Here is a 19,543-nt window from a genome sequence, read left to right on the forward strand (position 1 = left end):
ACGCTGCCTTGAACAACTCCTTCACGTCTTGTCTTTCCGTCTCCCTCTCGTCAAAGTAAACAAAATTTCCTTTTTACCATGCGGGTAATTTTGGAGAAAAACTCGGGTAAAGATTTTGATCAGGAAAACGGAACACAAGGATGAATAATGATTCAGAAGCAAATGACAAGGTTGCAAACTTGTTTATCCTGAGCAAAATTCGAAAATAACCATAAATTTTAAGTAAATAACATGCATTGTCATTCAATGTTCAGAAATTAGTTGTGACCCATGAACGAACCCAAAAGTCAAGTTCCAATGATGGCGTACAGACAGTTTGATGATTTAGTGGTTTATCGGGAATTATTGAAAAGTTTTAGAGGAATATGGGAAATAAATAAATAAGACTTATACGTGGCAATTGATCTACGGAGACTTACTTTTAAAAGTTTAGAGCTTTTTCGTCCGATTATCATATTTTGTGGTAGCTCGACAGCCTGTAGTTGGTCAATCAAAACGGTTCGGAGTTTTCTGTGTGTTGGTGGAACTGAATCCAATCTAATTTGGCGTGGGGATGTTGGGTTCGGATATGGATCGGATGACCTTTTACCACAGGACTGGATCTGTTTGGCTCCACCGTTATGGAACTAAAATAACTAAAAGGTTAGTATGACTGCATTGGGGTTATTGGTATGAGCCAATTGGACATAGGTTTCGAATTCTTGACTAGGTCCAACCATTTATCAAATCTGATGGGTAAGGGATTCATTGGATAGTTCTCCAATGGGCCAGAAATCCGTACAATCGTCACCTCTAAGTTGGGATGTAAACATATATTAGATGGAATCCGAATACAATTAATCATATTTGATTTCCATATTTTCAGAGCCCGGTTAGGAACCAAATCCAAATCCAATAGATTGTCTTTCCACGTGTCAGAGACTCCCAAATCGAATACCAACTAGGTCAGATTCAGTGATGACTGGGTCCAAACAGAGTTTGACCCTTTTACATCCCCATCCTTGAGTGGGTAGGAAACTGCAAGATTTAAATGTTTTACAATGGAATAATGATGATTAAAACGTAACCATGATTATGGACAAGCCCACAAGGGTTAGAAAAAAAAAACTTTAATAACCTAATAAATTAATGAAACGAAACATGAGAAGCATGTATCTTACAAAAGGAAAACACTTGGGAAACCCATGGAAAATAATTGTTAAACATGTTTCTCATGAAATGAGAAATATGTACAGAGTTTCTCATTTCCCAATTGGTTTCCCAGAAAATGCATTTCCCATTCTATTATGGTGTTTCCTGTAACACTGGTTTGAAGACATTGCAAGCCACTATGGATTTCCTAAGGGCGTTTAAGCTAAACCACAACAATTATCAACTCAAAATTTTGAATAAATATAATTGTTGTTGATTTCATAACAATAGTAATGATAATACCAAAGTAAGGCCAACAAAAAAGTTACAATAAAATTATATTATTGTTGATTTTGAGCAACTTCAAGTCCAAATGTGTAATTTGAGGTCCCACCACACCTTTTCCCTTGGCCGCCGCACAAGGAATCTAAGGTCCAGCCGTCAGTCTTTTTTACTAAATCTTGTTTTTTTTATTCTCTAAATCATTAAACCGATTAAAGTCCTCCTACCATTCTTTTGCTATACTTACAGGCCAGTGGCAAGGCTGGTATTAGGTTCGGTTCAACTTGTCACAAATTCATCCACGATTGATTCGTATACCTGGCTAGCCGAGGCATGAACAGTTCGTTTAAACTAGTCAAGCTCGAAAAGTGTGTGTTTAGTTGGGCTCAGCTTGTATAAATAAAAGATACATGTTTTTTTATGTATAATATATTATAAGTATAATATATAAAAAAATTGTGTTTTCTCAAATGCTCTACAATTTTCACTATTCTCCACGTATCAAAAATTGCAAATATTCTATTTTCTAAAGTCCTTTTTACCTTTAGCACATGCGGACTTCTTAAATATATATGAATTTTCTTTCATATATGTAATTGTTTTTTGCATAATAGTCATTGTTTTCATATTTGTATCTCTTTGATTTGACATCAAAATCTTATGTTTTTATAATAGTTGAAAAGTTGAGATACAAGTTTGTAATTTTTCTGTTTTAAATTAGAACCTGAAACTCTTTTAAGGTTTCTATTTTTTAGTTCAAAAGTCGAAATAGAAGCATGATCTGCAGATGGGAACAACCAAACTGTCTATCTTCCAGAGAATGTATCGACCAAAAAATAAAAGATTCTAAAATATACATAAAAGAATAACTCGACAGCAATAACTTTTCAACAACATCTAAATCGCTAAAAAATGACAAACAAGTGCTAAGATTAATGTTGTGAAAAGCGTTGAAGTGCAGCGAGGTGCTTTGCCAAAAACCAAGGCTAGGCATAAGCCTCGAGGTGTAAATCGTAAGCTTTAAAAAAAATAAACTTTAAAAAATTATAAAAAAATATCTAAAAATACAAATAAATAAAAAATGCTTTATTGATGAAATAGCAACCAATAAGAAATAAAAAATCTCAAATAAGTACTAAAAAATATAAGATTAACATATAAAAGTAACTAAAAACTGATTACATAACTGGAAAATAAATGAGATTAACCAATAAAGGTTAAAATATATTAAGAAACTGATTGCATAACTAAAATAATTGAAAAATAAATAAGATTAACCTACAAAAGTTAAAATATATGAGATTATTCTAAAAAATATGATATTAACATATAAAAGTAATTAAAAAGCTCATTACATAACGCTAAAACATATGAGATTAACCAACAAAAGTTAAAATATACTAAGAAACTGATTATATAACTGAAATAATGAGAAAATATATGAGATTAACCTACAAAAGTTAAAATATATGAGATTATTCTAAAAAATATGAGATTAACATATAAAAGTAACTAAAAAACTGATTACATAACTGGAAAATATATGAGATTAACCAACAAAAGTTAAAATATACTAAAAAACTGATTATATAACTTAAATATTTGGAAAATATATGAGATTAACCTACAAAAATCTTGTTGATTATGCCTTAAAAATGTTGTTGTAAAAATAAAAAAATAAAAAGTGTGCCTTGAGGCACAGAGGGCTGTGTCTTAAGGCGAGGTGCGCCTTTTGCACCTCAAAGCGCATTTTTTATAACACTGGATAAGATACATCCCTGACAATGTTTCGAAAAAAGAAGATGAATAGGCATGGTTGTGCCAAGCCTAGTTATTCTATGTTAATTTTTTGTCACCTTCATTGAAAATCTATAAAAACAATAAAAAGAGCAGCCAGATCCATGTGTTAGCTTTCCAACGCCACTAAGATCGCCTTGATTTGATAAGTAGTTTAAGAGAAACGCCCTCTGAAAGATAGACTTTTTGCTTGTATCGCACCTTCTTACTAAAAGATAGATTCACACAATTTTTTTGTGGACCTCACAAAGTCTGCATAAAATATAAGAAAAAAATAATCAATACTTGTGAGGATGAAGAGGTTTTCATATATTTTATGCGAATATGAAGAAGTTCACATATATTTTATGGGGACTTCGTGTAGTCTTTCTCGTAAAATGTATGTACACTTCCTCATCCTCGCACAAAATATATGTGAACTTTTTCATATTTGCATTAAATATATGTAGACCTCTAAAACCATGCATCAAATATATATGAACTTCTTCATACTCGCATAAAATATATGTGGACCTCCTCATCCACACATAAAATATATGTGGGCTTCTTCATCTTCGCATAAAATATATGTGAATTTCTTCATATTTAGATAAATATATGCAGACCTCCTCATCCACACATAAAATATATGTGGACTTCCTGATCCTCATATAAAATATATGCAAATCTCCTTATTCATCCATAAAATATATGCGGACTTCATCATCTATGCATAAAATATATGTGGACTTCCTCCTTCGCACATAAAATATATGTGGACTTCCTCATTTTGTTAAAGTTTAACAAGAAGTTCACATATAATTTTATGCAAACTTCATCAAATCTGCAAAAAAAAAAAATTTATGAACGCCATTTTAAGTTGACTTTCTCTTCCTCACCTATGTTCATTATTTGCATGTTTAGGAGAAATTGTTTATTTTCCAAATGATGTTTCTCTCCAACCACTTATCAGATCAAGGTGATCTTGGTACCAGTAGAAAGTTAATGTCCTAATCTATCTTTTTCTTCTTTATGTTTTTGAGAACTTCTAATGCAGGTGGTCAGAAAATAGTATAGAAAATATGAAAAATGTCTCTAAAGGATTCATGTTTTTATTTATGCTTTATAACTTAGAAATAGAACCCTATAAGGGTTTTCAGTTTTAACTCAAAACATGAAAGTTATAGGCATGTGTCTCAGCTTTCTAGCGACAGTAAAAACACAAGTTTTCAACATCTAATCGAAGAGATAAATATATGAGAACAAAAATTGTTCGGTAAAAAACAGTGATATATTAAAGAGAAAGTTTGCATGTGTAAAGGGTAAAAAGGTCTTTTTATATTCACAATTGTGATTTTGAACATGAAAAAAATATAAAAAATTGAAGAGTTTTTTTTAAGAAAACACATCAAATTACTCGTACAATACAATCATTTTTCAAAAAAAAAAGAGCATAAAATACACATACAAAGAGAAGGATGCATGAAAAATATACACATAAAATACGAATTAATAAGTGTTATATATATTAAGTATAATATATAAAAATTGAATATTTCATGTATAAATAGCATTGCATGTTTTTACATGACTCAACGCTTCTACTAAACTAGAACACAAGCTCAATCCACTAGTAAACGAGCCAAGCCCGAACATGCAGCTTTTTCCACTAATTTATGTGATGGCCTGTTCGCGTTCGGCTTGTTTGCCAGTCCTAACTAGTGGCAGTGTTATACCAAAGAAAAGTCGCGTGTTGACCTTTTCTAATGACGAAAACGGCTTAAAATGTTTAATGATGAAATTACCCTTACTACCGACCCCCTAGATCTTGCAGAGCATCTTAAACTTGCATGGTACCAGACCTAAAATGGTACAGCTACGGCAGCCAATGGATCATACCCGAGCTGGCTTGGTGGATTATGGATCTGGATACGACCTTAAGGTTCAGGTCCAGGTGAGACTTGGCTTAAGTAGGATTGGGTCACCAACGGTTATAAGTTCTAACCAAAGCCCAGCGTAGCACTACATAAAAGAAGCACAAGTTTTGGGAGTAGACTGTAAGGATTAAGCCTAGGCCTTAGCCTAACAAAGCCCAAGAATTTCAAGTCACAACTTCTTCCCTTGAAAGTTGAAACTTGAAAAGATTGGAAACCTGAGTCAATGTGGGAATTAGGAATTTTTCAGTTCTCTAGAAACAAACAGGGAAGGATAATTGAAACAGGAAACTTTTCACCTCTCTTCTCAAGCCCTAGATTCGAGTTCAAGATGGTGCATTCGTTGATCGATGAGGATATCACAGATCTCCCTATATGGTCTTCTTTAAAAGGGAAAAATCTCTTCACAAGTGAAAAATATATGTCCAAATAAATTTTAATTACATTAGCAAAATACATGGTGCAAATGTCATTTAAAAAAAGTAATAAAGAGCCAATATTTTGCCACCACTACCCCCTTTTCTTTTATATATTTTATGAAATGGCCAAACAAATTTATAACCTCATGCTCAAAACGCATGACAAGAACGTCAATTTAAAAAGGTAAAAAGCATCCAGTTTTTGGAACAAATTACCTTGTTTTGCTTTTATAATAGGGAAATTCTAAAAAACGCACATAAACTTTGGGCATTAATGAAAAACACATCTAAGTTTTCAAAATTTTTAAAAAGACACTTAAATTTTTGCACAGTTAATAAAAAACAAACTTCCATCCATTTAGCAGGTTTTCATCTCTCTCTCTCTCTCTCTCTCTCTCTCTCTCTCTCTCTCTCTCTCTCTATCTATCTATCTATCTATCTATCTATCTATCTATCTATCTATATATATATGCTAAAGGAAGACTGTTTTTTCATCTCATGACTCTTGCAGTTACCATGAACAGTGTGAACATCATGTTCCATCAAAGGGGAAGAAATCTACAAATTATATCACTGAATTTCTTTACCTAGCATTCTCCAAGAAACTATAAAGCAAAAGAGCAGCTGGAGCTCCAAAAATCACCTTTATTGGGCCTTCTTTTTTCTCACCAATTAAGAGTTTGTAACAACCAATCAGACTCTGTAAACCTCCGGGAAGAGAGATGAATACACAAGATCCAAACAAAAATGGAGATCAAAATCCATACCGTGCTCCAGTGTATCCTCAGATTATACAACATGCATTTGCTGCTTTTATACAGGAGAGCACCTCTGATTATTCAGGCTATAATAACGGATTGCCTAGTAACTGAGTGCTTTTATATACATGAAAAATGACCAACCATCTGTTGACAAAGCCCCCTAATTATAAATTACAACATTGATATATCTGCTCGTAATCTGGTAAGTAACATGTTCATTTTGTGAAGTTTCAGGTTCAGCAGTTCTATGTCCTTCACATGCTTGGTGGACAATCCTGAACCATAGCATTCAGATACAAGAGTAGCACAAACATCCTGCGAATCAGCAACTGCACCTTCAAGCGATGCTATTGTAGATTCCACGCCCTGATGGCCTCCATTTGTAAGGTGCGCTGGTGGAGTATACGGAATACTGGCAATGCTATTCCGTCTGCTCAGTTTATCTGGTGTAAAAATTTTGTCCAAGTTGTCGCTTCCTGCATTTAATTATATTTACCACCAAATCATGCAAGTTTTACTCCAAAAGGATTATGAATCATATTAAGATCATGAATTAATGTAGTTTTAAACCATTCATGAACTGGAATTCTTCATGAAAGAAAACAATGTCCATGTTTTATCATTCACATTGAGATAATAGTGTTAATATACGTTATTTCTTACCAAGAGTGCTTAGCTGATCAATGGTGGACTGGCCAATGGATTTTTCAAGCTTAAGCACCCGTAATATTCCAGCAGCTATTCTACCCATTGCATCAAACTCTGACCTGCACAGTAAGAGGAGGTATTCCAGTTCCTCCTTGGTTGCAACTGCTTCAATCTGCATGAAAGCTTGCAACTCAATCTCACGATGCATGCACCACATTAATAAGAAAACGACTGAAAAGGAAATGTTTGTGTTTGTTACCGGTTCTTTTACAGCAAATTTTAGGTTCTCAAGCACCCATGTTGTTGCATCAATGGTTTCATCATCTTCAGCTAACACCAAGTGGGCTTCAAGATTAATACCACCACTGCTTCTGCTTGATCCATTCAGATGTCTCCATTTATCTCCGTTAGTCTGGCTAATCTGATGCCGAACCTGAGGCTTTATGGCCTGCAAGCCATCTACACTCACCTGCAGACATTTTGAAGCAGAGAATTTATCTACATAGATCACAGGCCACTTTGCTAGACAATTTTCTCAGATTAACCGCATTGTGCCTCTCTGTGATAATGTGCACATCTTGAATCTTAATTTCAATGTAACATGAAAAGTGAATCTTCTTTTCAGCACCAAGGTATGATTCAATTTGGAATTCAATTGATGCCTCTTACAGTTTCTAAAACACACCATTAAATATGTATCTTAATGCAACTCCCATAAAATAATTCCTCAAAGCTGACTATAGAGCGAAAAGTATAAAGAATGCAGTGAATATGTGAACTAAAGCTGAAAGGGATGACATCCAAACAAACAGAGCAGCAAAAGGAATTAAAACTTAATTACCAATTTGGCATGGATGAGCTCACCGTGACCAACTCTAGAGGATGCCTTTTCAGCCTAACAGTTTTCTCGTTGCTGTTGCCAATTTGACTATTTGCTTTTATTTGCAAACTATGGAAGGTTGTGTGCCAACACCTTTCTTCTCTGTCCATATTCACATCATCACCACACAGCTGACATACTGCCATCTCCTGTTCACCTTCCAGTGCAAATAGCCAGTCCTTCAATTCTATAAACAGCTCCATGTGATCTGGCCTTCCCACATCAAAAAGTCCATCATCGCTTCTCTCATCTGAACCACCATCTGCAGTTGGCAAATCAAAGATAAAAATAAAAGACTAGTTTGTATAACAGAGATAGCATTCAGTATGAACGGTGATGGAATTTCTACTTTGACACACCCCAGTAAGTTTCTGTCAGGAAACACAATCAATCTTAAATAATTCATGGCATCTCTATCATTTTGCCAACAAAAGATAGATGCACCAATGAACTTAATATTCCAGTTTTTAGAATTGTTGGCAGAAAAAAACAGAAACATGCCACTGCATGTGACCAAGAAATATCAAAGATGACGAAAAGATGGACAAACTTTCTATTAACAGCCTCTAGCACCAACATCACGACCACAGAGAAAAATGGAGTCATTTGCAAAATAGCGTTCAATTTTGAACAAAAAGTGCTTCTGACCACAATCTCCACCTTGTCAATGATAAACTGGCAAGGTCAAAAAGAGGAACTGGAAATATCATGGAAAAAAAATCTCCCAAGAAAAAGGCATATTTTTCATGATATTCTTATAACATGAACAAAACCAGGATAGCTCATACTCTCTTTCTGGCCCATCTCAACATGAGGTGATGCTTTAAGAAGTTTTGCCAGTGGTCCTTCAGACAGGTTCTTCAACCCTTTTGACAATCCATCCCCAGGCCCACCATCTGGCCCAAGTATTCCAAACCGACGCAGCAGGGCTTCAGTGTAATTCATCCCACCACCAAGCCGTATCCCAGCCACCTTAGCTGATACACTCAAAGTATGACACTCTGAATCTTGGGCTTTGTAAGGAATCACATGAGTGGTGCTTATTTCTAAAAATGAGACAGCTGAATCATGCTCATTCTGCCTCCCCCTACCTCTCTCAATCCAGAAAACAGCTCTCATTTGAGGGTAACTACCAACAGGCAACATGGAACTGTCCCCCAAGTAAGCTTCACTAAAATTAGCATGTGATACATTTCTGTCCATGTCCACACAGTCTACCTGAACACTGTCCCATCGCAGACTGGATGACACAGCTATGGCACCACTGAGAGTCCTATGAGTAACAGTTATAAACAAATTGTCCCCTCCAAAATGAACTAAAGGCATCGTTTCAATATTCTCTGATGATGATTCGAGAAATTTAAGCTGGAGGATATTTACAACTAAACTGACTGCTGTATCACTTGGAACTACATCTATCAGTTCCCTAGTGAAGCTCTCTCTTTTTCCTTGCCTGGTAGTTTTTCCAACTTTTGCTATCTTATTGCTTACTCTTCCGAAGTAAGTATAGAGATCCAAAACAAAAAACAACTGCTCAACTGAAGTATTAGATAAGTATTTCTCACAGGCAACACCAATTCTGACAATCCCCCCAGGAGGTGGCACAGTTATCAGTGGGCCACCATCAGCAGTTGCCATAGCCACCTCAAAAGCAGCATCATGGAGCTCAACACATCTCAGTGAACCTGCTGACCAATCCGGAGAACCCTGGTATTTCAACAAGTTGCTTTCAGTTTCGAGAGACAGGCTAATACGGGATGCTCGTGTCATCCATTTCCCCATGCTGGAATCAATTGGCTGATCTTCCCAAAGACAAAAGCAAGCAGGATCCTTTTCCAGGTTCAGCAGCTTAAATTTCATTTTTGGTGACTGATATAAAATTAAATCTTCCACATGGAGCCTAGCACCAGCAAAGCAGCTGTTTCCAGAGCTTCCAACAGCCAGTGGAACTGTAAGATCAAACTCTTCAAGCGTGAATTGAACAGAGTTAACTGAGGAATCAGGCAAAACAGCACCCGGGCTCACCACAACTCCATCAGCCAAGAATGATGCTATCCTCAAGCAGGATTCTTCCTGAAGATTGATCTGATAATAAAAAAAGAAAAACATTTTGTGGACTACAATCTTTTAAACAAATTGGACAGAGAATTGCACTTAACATGATCAAGGAAATACCATAACAGGCAGGCATCTGATTACTGTTTCTGAGGCAAATGAAGGTGGAGAGGGTGCAGGAGTTATCTGAACAGAATAGAGTCGAAGAAGTGGAGCAGCATCATATTTTTGCCAGTTCTGCTCTCCAATAGGATAAATGTGAGGCCAGACATTTTCATCAACTGCAAACAAGACGGATGCAAATTGATCAATATGATAAAGTCAAAAGTGTTGCCTTCTGAATCATAGATGACAACCGGCCCCAACAAGTGTACAGGCAAGTAAAGGGATACCAAAGCTTGGAACAGTAGTTTCTTTTGGATCAAGCTGCATTGATGGCTGCACCAGGGTGCATGGTGGTTGTGAAAATGTGTCCCTGCACTCAAGCAGATGCACTGCAATTGTCAGACCAGATTTATCAACGTGCCCTTTGTGCATACACTTAGTATATTGTCCTTTACAAACACCATTCCAGAAGTGGTAGACATGCATGCATGCACATTTGGAAAAGTCGCATTGGCATAACAAAAGAAGATCTTGAAATGAACGAAAGAAAGGGTGAACAAATGGATGCAGCTAGAATGCACCTCATGAATAACCCACCAACCATAACACGGGTCATGTTCTTGGTTTTGTCGCCACAAGATACACTAGCCTGCACAGGTACCAGTATGTATTATTAGATACAGTACACAATGAAGTAATAAATAAATATCAGCTTAAATATTCAACACATTACCCGAGTAAAGCAGAGTGACTGCATCAATAGCTCCAGCTGGAACTCTGTGATCAAATGAACTTGTAAGGTGACATTTAGAAGTGAAAAAATGTGATAGGAAGCATTCCACACACAGGAACAAACAAAAGCAGTAAAACTTATCACATTAGAAACCAGTAAAGAAAGGCTCAAAAAAGTACTTTAGAAAAAAGAAACTAACCAGCATCTTTAATACAAAGAAAAATATGATCTATAATTATCGACACTAGAGAACGTCCTGCTGCCTCATTTGTTCGCTGCCATGAATGCCATTAACAAAAAATCCAGTAAGAGAAGCTAGATTTCATATGATCTTCAATATCATAATAACCACTTGAAAATTTGCTTGCAAATATGAAAAACAAAACCAGTCATTATGTGGGCATGTAAACCTGCTTTGCCTTTGGGTCCACATCTCCCCTATTCAAGCAAACATATAATCCAGTCATGAACCGCAAAAAAGCACGCAGACCTATTCATCATTTGGCATTATCAGACGATTCAGACATATGAGAAAGTGCAAAAGTAAAACAACATGGAACTTTTTTCTTTTGCATACCTGGTTCACTAAGCGAAGGACACACAGCTTCTGTAACATGCAACTGAACCTCTAGTCCTAATGGGTTGTTTTGCTCTGTCCTTTGCACAGTGATCTGAATGTCAAAACAAATGAGAAACAGGATATGCAATTGCCAACTGTCAAATGAATGAAACTCAGAGAGTTCAGATATCCATATGTATTACATAAGCCTCTCCAGATATGCCATCCAAAAATCTTTCCCCTCCAAAGAATAGACGTTTGGCACCATCATCATCACGTTTATTGTTTACAACACCCGCACGTGTAAGATGCTCATCCAAGAACATGTTGGGATGAGGTAAAAGATCAACAGACAATGATTCCCATTGCAATTTCTGGAAATCGCAAAAAAAAAAAACACACTTTAGGAAGTTCAAAGTTCAAACTAACTTATGGAATGACCACAGAAGGAGAATCTGCCTTTTCTTTCTTACATACATTCAAAACATGATTCTACTCATTCAGAGATCCCCTCAATCAGGTAGTTGGACATGTGAGAACCCACAAAGTCCATTTTCTTCAGACTATCAAGAGAGGCAACAACTGTGTTTCTCATGCGTAAACAAACATGAGATGGAGAGGTAGAAGTAATCTTACTTCCCCTACATCTAGAGACATCCTTAAATAACAAGCTTTCTAACCAAGGTTCATAATACAGAACACAGTCATTACCTTGAATACATAAATGAACTTCTTATCATTGGAGAAATCTCTTGCTTCTTTGAGGTTGACAAACTGCCACCAAAAACATGATCAGGCATTAGAATTTAGAGAAACAAAAGGACATAATCAGTGATAACAGCTATAAATTAACAAAATGATACCTGCCACTTTTCATTTGTTGTAAAAAGCAAAAGGTTACGTATAGTAATAGATGCCATAGGTGGTGTCCTGCCAGTAAAAAAAATTGAAAACCTCAAGCATGTATGCAACCATTAGCTAGGATCTTAAACCTTACTGGAAATACTGAGCACAAATATCCTTTATAACTTTTTGTCAAAAGAAGCCTGATTTTTGGAGTCAATGGAACTAATGGTTTAGGAAAATCTTGGATACACATCAAACATAGAGAAAAGAACATAGCAAAAGAACATGAAACCATCATAATGGAGAAGGTGGAAACAAGGTAGGCATGCTGCACTGGCTTGGTGTTCTGCTTGAGTTTCAACGAAGTTTGACTTGACTGGGTGACAATATGATCGCATAAAAACTTGAATGATAGGAAAAAGGTGGAGAAAAAATACCATGTTGCACCTCCCTGACCTCCTGCACCACCTCGAGTTTCAAGCATAAGATTAACTTGACCCACTTCTATGGTCATCCCATCTGCAATCTGATACATTTCCATATACTATCAACACAGTTGGAGACTACTAACAACAGAAGACAAATTTCAATGATGAATTCAGTCAATGAAAGACTAAACCATATCAGTTGTAATGGAAGCACGATAATGTTTAAGCCCCTCAATACTTATCACAGGATATTCTACCAAGAAAAATAACAACCACAACCCATGGTAAACTAAATTATCAATGTCATGTCTCTCAATCTTCTTATAAAACTCACCTTATGCAGAAGATGAAAGGCATATGAGCTGAAAACCATCTATTAAATCATTAATATAAAAGTGTGCAGCGTTAAAAGATAAAGTGAGTTCTAATAGTAGAAGAACAAGTGAAACCCAAACATATGAAAAGACCAAAATACCCGGAGTGGATACAATGATAAGCAAGCAAACACCAGGAGCATAGAGTCATAATCAATGTTTGAAGTATGCCCAACCAAAGAAACGAGTTACAAGGTGAATCACAAACCATTTGTATAGAAAGCTATATAGCGGAAGGATGGGTTCTACAATGAACAATGAATTTAATGCACTGGAGCAATTGGCTAGAAGCAAACAAACTGCCCTGATATCACCGCTAAAGAGAGCAGAAACTTGTATGCATCATGACCAAACAGAGATCATTTCATGAGATCAGTAAAAAAAATTTACAATTCGGCCTTGCAGGGATGCCCAGTTGGTTAGGGTGAGTGTCCCAAGGCCCAAGATGTCATGAGTTCAATTCCCCTTGGGGTTAGACCTGCAACAGGTATGGAGTAGCATAATGGGGCGGGTCCACTCTCCCAGCGTTAACCACTATAGGGTGGGGGCCCAATTAAGGTTCAGTCCTGGTTGGTTCCTTGAAATAAAAAAAGGAAACGACCTGAACTGGCAAGGATTCTGCAAAGAGAAGTGAATAGCCTACATCGAGAATCTATGTCACATGGACACTCCATTTTGCCCTCCGTATCTGTGTCAACATGCGTGTCCCCGTGTCGACACACATCGACACCTGGACACACCATTTTACCCTCCGTACATGCAAGTTTGTATTCAATTTATAATTTACAAATATTTTTCAGTTTATAAATTTATATTTTCAGTATATAATATATATTTTAGATATAGCATATATATTTAGACTATATTCAGTTTATTTTGAATTTATGCTGTATTTATGTGATATATATATATATATATAGCCATGTCCCTGTACCCACATTTTTTGGAATTGCCGTGTCATACCATCTGTACCCGTACCCGTGGCACATAAGGAAAGAAGTATCGCTTGCCCAAGAAAGCACTGGAATGAAAATTTGGGCATTCATGGTAGCATCTGGCACTGATCTGATATCATACAACAATTTTTTCATGAGTCAGAACTGATTGAATCTAGAGATGGATGGGATCGGAGACCAAGTTAGATTCATTCTAGAACAAACTGTAATCAAACATATAATAATCTAGACCAAATACTATGTATTTAGGGAAACTTAAGGCTAGCACAAATGAAGCCCATTAGCACTACTACAATGGATTCATTTAAAACAACAAAAAGTGAAAACTCATTAGAAAACTTAATAGCTATTTCACTTAATCTACAAACTCTGCTAGAATCATCATCATGAAAGCAATTAAACTCAAGGGTAAAAGCATCACAGGTACTTTGTAACACCAAAGCATCAAAAGTTAATCAACACAATTTCTCAGCTGAATTTCTCATGAGATTTTCAAAATTTCATGTTTTGTCAGGTTTTATGAAAAGGAGTAAATATAAAAATGGATAGAAAGAAACAACAAATTCCTTAAAAATGGGTTATTAGAAAAAACTAAGTCACAAAATAAATAAAAAAATTTATTGACCTAACAAAAAAACATAAATTAATAGCTCTGCAAGAAGGATTATAGAGGAATAGTCTTACTGATATAGCGGTTAATCTATATGCACTGCACTTCATGTGTGACAGAGAATAAAGTAATAAAACAATAATGGAATCTGAATTTTTGAACTTCACATGAAATCAATCAACGGCTGGAAATGACTGAAAAAGTAGGAACTAGATAACTATTTGATTAATGAGATGAAATTGTTCTTGCTCTTGCGCATCTCATGAATACCAATTCACAACTCATAGAAAGCTAATAATTTCTCCAAAAAAAAAGAAACGTAAGTCCTCATAAAATATTACACAACTAATTCAATAAATTATTAAAACATGGAAGCGAACACATCAAATATGACAAGAACAAAATGTAGTTCTCAGTTTCTCACCTTATCCGCAAAGCCGTAGCCACTGCTTCTTGCAGAACTTGGGGGTGATTGGGAACTGTAAATAAATTTAGCAAATGACCACATAAAGTTCTCATACTTGTCTAAAGAATAAGAACAAAAAATCAAAGAAATATCATGTGCTGGGAACATCTCCAAGAAAGAATTGGAAGAGATTACCTGACAGAAGCCTTATCAGGTTCAGCATCAGAATTTTCCTCAAGCACCAAATCAAGTTTATCAATCTGAATGACGATCGGTTCTGTTTGCACATAGGAAACAGATGGCAACTGACATAGGCATCCAGCATGATGATACACACAGGAAATGCCCACGTTCAAGAATTAGATTTACCAAGAAATTATAAGAGAATATCACAGAAAAAAGAAAAAAAAATGAAAACTTTGGTAGAAAATTGTACAATATGATAATCCTGTAGGTATGATTATTAATAGAGAAATAATCAAGAATCAGAAAGAACGTTATCACACGATAAGTTCCATAATTGAGAAGTAGGGAAAGAAAGAATGGTCATAGGACAACAAGAAGGCCACTGATTCCTCAACACATGAACATAAAGGAACTACAGTTTTTAATCCAGATGCTCATAACAATATTTAGAGAGCCGCATACAATTAAATCTCAGAAGTTCAATTAAAAACTATTGAAGCTAGGATGCGAAGTCACTACAAAAATTTCTTGTCGGAAATAGAAAACATACGTGGCACAAGCTCAGTTACAAATGTGCATGTATATCTAGATAAACTTGTGAATTGACATAGACTTTATTTGGTAGACAAGTGCATGACCAAGATAATATTTTAGTGGCCAGAACCAAGAAGGCTGAACATGACCAATTTGGTTCCAAGTCTTTAAACGTCAGTGAAACACAACTTTTTTAATGAGAGAGAGATGTCTTAGTTTAGCATCCCAGTTTATGTAGGTACAGACACTTTAATGATGATCATTGACTTCAAATAACTAGGAATACCATGATGAATGTTTCTTGAACAAGCTAACCATAAGTAAGAGGATCATTAAGCAGGTCTGTCTTTTAAAGCACAATCCCACATACTGGATTCAAATAATTTCAAGTGGTTGGGAAGGTAACAGATAAGATAAGCATAAAAATTTCTTCCTTATACACAATCGAGATGGGTGAGATTATCACAAAAACAATTACGTTCATATAATAGAAACTGAAGGTGTGGCTTGCCAAGACACTGTGGAGAGGAACATCTGAATTATAGCAACTCCTCATTGGTAGGCTGCTATTATAAAGAACCAGTGTTCAAGAGTAACCGTTACATCAAATCAATCCAAACCATTGAATTTGGCATAAATTTGTTATTACCATAGTAAAAAAAATCTCCTTCTCGGAGTTTTCTTGGAAAGGAAAAATCAAGCACTAAATTCAACTTCTTTTTTTTTGCTTTTATCAGGACAACATTGGGAAAACTTGGCATATTTATAATTAAATGTACAAGAAAACTAATAAAAACATGAAAATTATTAAAAACTTGAAAAAAATACAAGTACATGATAATTTAAAACAGGAAAGATTTTGCAACCCCCCAACAGTAACAGAATTTTCATGGCTTGTGAAAATCTCACGTAACTCACTCAGAAAGGTTAGGTTACTGAGCTAGTTCTTCGAGTACATATATCCCATTGTAAAACCATGAACTTTCATGCCAGTTCATTCTATCATTACCAAGCCTATCATACCCAATTTTTTAAGCCACCAATCAATTATCCTCGTAACTGAGACAAATCGATCTTTCTCCAACAAATTAATCTAGAAATGTTTCCTACAACAGAGTTCCAAAGAGCTTTATCTGCATGGATAAACATGTTTCAACGCGAGCGAAATATCCAAACAAGCAGAAAAAGATTCAACCATTTTCATTCTTCTCCAAATCAAAGCAGAAGAAACTAAAGAAAATGCAGGAAGAACCTCACCTTTATCTCAAACTTCCCGACTTTCGCCTGCGCAACATTGAGCGCAGGCGGCAACCCGATGCTGGCGTGAAGAGCATCCCCATTTATATCTAATCCAAATTCCAAACCCAAAACCTCATCAGAACCCAAAGATCAAACCCGGAATAATTCAAAACCAAGAGAGAGAGAGAGAGAGAGAGAAAATTCTTCATCCTCTGACATTACCAACAACGCACATGATGAATTTCAGAATGAAACAGAGAAAAACCGGAAATGGAGCCGAGACTACCTAAATTCGAGAGCTGCACGGTCCGGCCTTGCCATCTGAACTGGTCCCTCGAGAAGGACTTGAGCCAGTGGCTGAGCGTGTACTCCAGAGCCCTACCCAGGATGGACTCCATCACCGTACCGATTCCAGAAGCTTCCGACCGGAGAAGCTTCTAGAAGCACCTCGAGATCCCTCCGAATTGTGACGCACGAGAAGAGGAAAGAGGACGGATTAGATCTTCGCCCTCGAAGAAACGCAGATCTACGATCATCCCCGAAACGAATAGAACAAGATGCACGAAACAAATGGGATCAGGGCTCCAACAGAAGAGAGGAAACTCACTAAGACAAACAATTCTGCCGATCTTTGCTCCTCTATAGATTCGCACACACACGCAGATCTATTATCGGGAGGTGAGGAAGAAGGACGGCAGCGGCAGCGACGAGGCTCTGAAGAAGAAGGCTGAGAAAAAGCGAAACTTTGCTTGGCTTTTTGGCCTTTTGCTCTGCCTTCGATGCCATGATGGACGGCGAGAGCGGTGGTTTTGGCGTTGCAGACCTGATACGTTCTCTGGCTCCACCGCCGTCAGATCTCTGGATGAACGGCATCCAGTAGATGTTGTTTTGACGGCTTTTGGAAGAACCATGGCCGACAAGGTAATTCATGATTCATGAATGTAATCACATTCTATGCAGCGTCGGTGCATGGTGAGCATGAAGCTGACATGCTTGACAGCCACCCATCTCGGTGTGGTGGTCGATATAGAGAAATGTTGAGATAAATGGTCATTTGCAGCGGAGCTGCATGGTAAGCATCCCGATTGCATAAAAATTGACCTTGTTTGTTTTAATAAATGGCATAATGTCGACTTTTGTAATGGTAGGTGTACGATCTTTAATTGTTCATGTTTAACTGGACGATTAACTTCAAACAATTTCATGAATGTACGCTTGAATGACATGTTAAGAAATTCATACTTGTATTTAATCTTGTTTGAACTTGTGAAAAATTAAATTAATTGTTGCTTATTTGCTTTAATTTATGTATTTGAATAACTTTATTGATTCTATTAATTTGAATTATTTTCAAAGTAGCCAATGAGTTGACAAGCAATGGCGGGAGGTTGTGAAAAGGATCGAGTCATGCTTTTCTCATTCTTTTGACTGTTTTGGATTGTGAGCAATTTATAGATGCTAAAAACTCTGATTTAGATTTTATTTTAAATGTAATAGATATTTATTTGATTTATGGATATTCAACACTAATGTTAAATGTACCATTAGTGCCTTTGGATCATTTTTTTATAAGAAAATGTAATTTTGTATGTGTTGAAAATTGAGTAGACCGTAGGCCATTGATTTTTAAATCCTTACAAAATCTTACATGCATTGGAATAACCAAGTAGTAATTTCTACTAACCCTAACAACATGTGGATCACATTTGAAGGGTCAGATGTGAGCAATTTTTTACAAATTTTTTTTTTACTAAACTGTTCCATACCCACGAGTTTAGCAAACATTAACCCAACAACAAACAACAACAACTACGCCTTCATCCCAAAACAATTGGGGTCAGCGATATGAACCAAACAAGAAATTCATTTTGGGTCTTCCACATGAATCCTTTTCCTCCAATCATTTCTATCCAATGCCATGTCCTCGGTGAGGTTCAAAGCATTCATATCCTTTCCGATCATCTCCATCCAAGTCTTCCTAGGCCTACCCCGACCTCTTTTAACTAATCTATTTTCCCATTTCTCCAACCTTCTAACTGGAGCATCATTAGGCCTTCGCCGAATATGTCCAAACCACCGTAAACGATTCTCTCGCATCTTATTTTCAATGGGTGCAACACCTACCTTCTTACGTATCTCCTCGTTCCGAATCTTATCTCTTATTGTATTTCCACACATCCATCTAAGCATCCGCATCTCAGCTACACTCATTTTTTGAATATGATGTCTCTTTGCAGCCCAACATTCTGTACCATATATTAACCCATACTTAAATATCTAACACCTAGTTTTCTAGTAAAATATTGAGATAACTTATCGAGTTTTTTTTTTTATTTAGACGGAGAAACCACCCCCATGATCAGAGAGTTAGCCGCACTGGCTTAGCCTGCTGTACTTAGGATCATTGTCCTGCAAACTTCAAAAGAAAAATACTTTTAAGCAAGTAACTAGACAAGTTGGCAAGTTTTAATAAAAAGGAAGATTGTTTTGTTGATTTCATGAGGACCTTAGAGTTTAGACCCTGGAAAGCATTTGGACAATGAAGATGTTGGCTTTGTTGGTTTCAAAAGGAGCTTATACATGAGACCGTGGAAAACATTTGGCTGTGAATGGGATAGCCATATTATACCCGAAAATATTAGTTATCTATTTTTAGATTTACACAGAAAAAGCACATCATA

At 36.2% G+C, this 19,543-nt stretch overlaps 1 protein-coding gene across 1 annotated transcript; it reads right to left on the reverse strand.

The window, feature by feature from the left end:
- Positions 1-6,167: 6,167 nt before the first annotated feature.
- LOC149823073 (uncharacterized) lies at positions 6,168-17,715 on the reverse strand. The gene is made up of 20 exons (XM_089980536.1): positions 17,149-17,715; positions 16,881-16,969; positions 15,099-15,208; positions 14,922-14,976; positions 12,567-12,655; positions 12,147-12,213; positions 11,995-12,057; positions 11,487-11,657; positions 11,302-11,395; positions 11,135-11,214; positions 10,924-10,999; positions 10,725-10,768; positions 10,573-10,640; positions 10,279-10,361; positions 10,007-10,167; positions 8,620-9,916; positions 7,816-8,093; positions 7,211-7,420; positions 6,967-7,123; positions 6,168-6,779 (listed from the first exon to the last, which is right to left on the reverse strand). The coding sequence occupies exons 1-20, from the start codon at positions 17,258-17,260 to the stop codon at positions 6,475-6,477; spliced, it is 3,609 nt and encodes a 1,202-aa protein (XP_089836662.1). The 5' UTR covers positions 17,261-17,715; the 3' UTR covers positions 6,168-6,474.
- Between the last annotated feature and the right edge of the window lie 1,828 nt (positions 17,716-19,543).

Source organism: Nuphar pumila, chromosome 11, assembly GCF_984573655.1.
Source record: "Nuphar pumila chromosome 11, dmNupPumi1.hap1.1, whole genome shotgun sequence".
Taxonomy (NCBI): Eukaryota; Viridiplantae; Streptophyta; class Magnoliopsida; order Nymphaeales; family Nymphaeaceae; genus Nuphar; species Nuphar pumila.

Bases quoted from the DNA above. Each gene is read 5' to 3' on its own strand.
- LOC149823073 (XM_089980536.1), bottom strand. From the start codon at position 17,260: ATGGAGTCCATCCTGGGTAGGGCTCTGGAGTACACGCTCAGCCACTGG. The intron at 11,000-11,134 runs GTTTACATGCCC...CATTCATGGCAG, and splicing joins TGGACCCAAAGGCAAAGCAG to CGAACAAATGAGGCAGCAGG. The intron at 10,641-10,724 runs GTAATGTGTTGA...GTACCTGTGCAG, and splicing joins AGTCACTCTGCTTTACTCGG to GCTAGTGTATCTTGTGGCGA.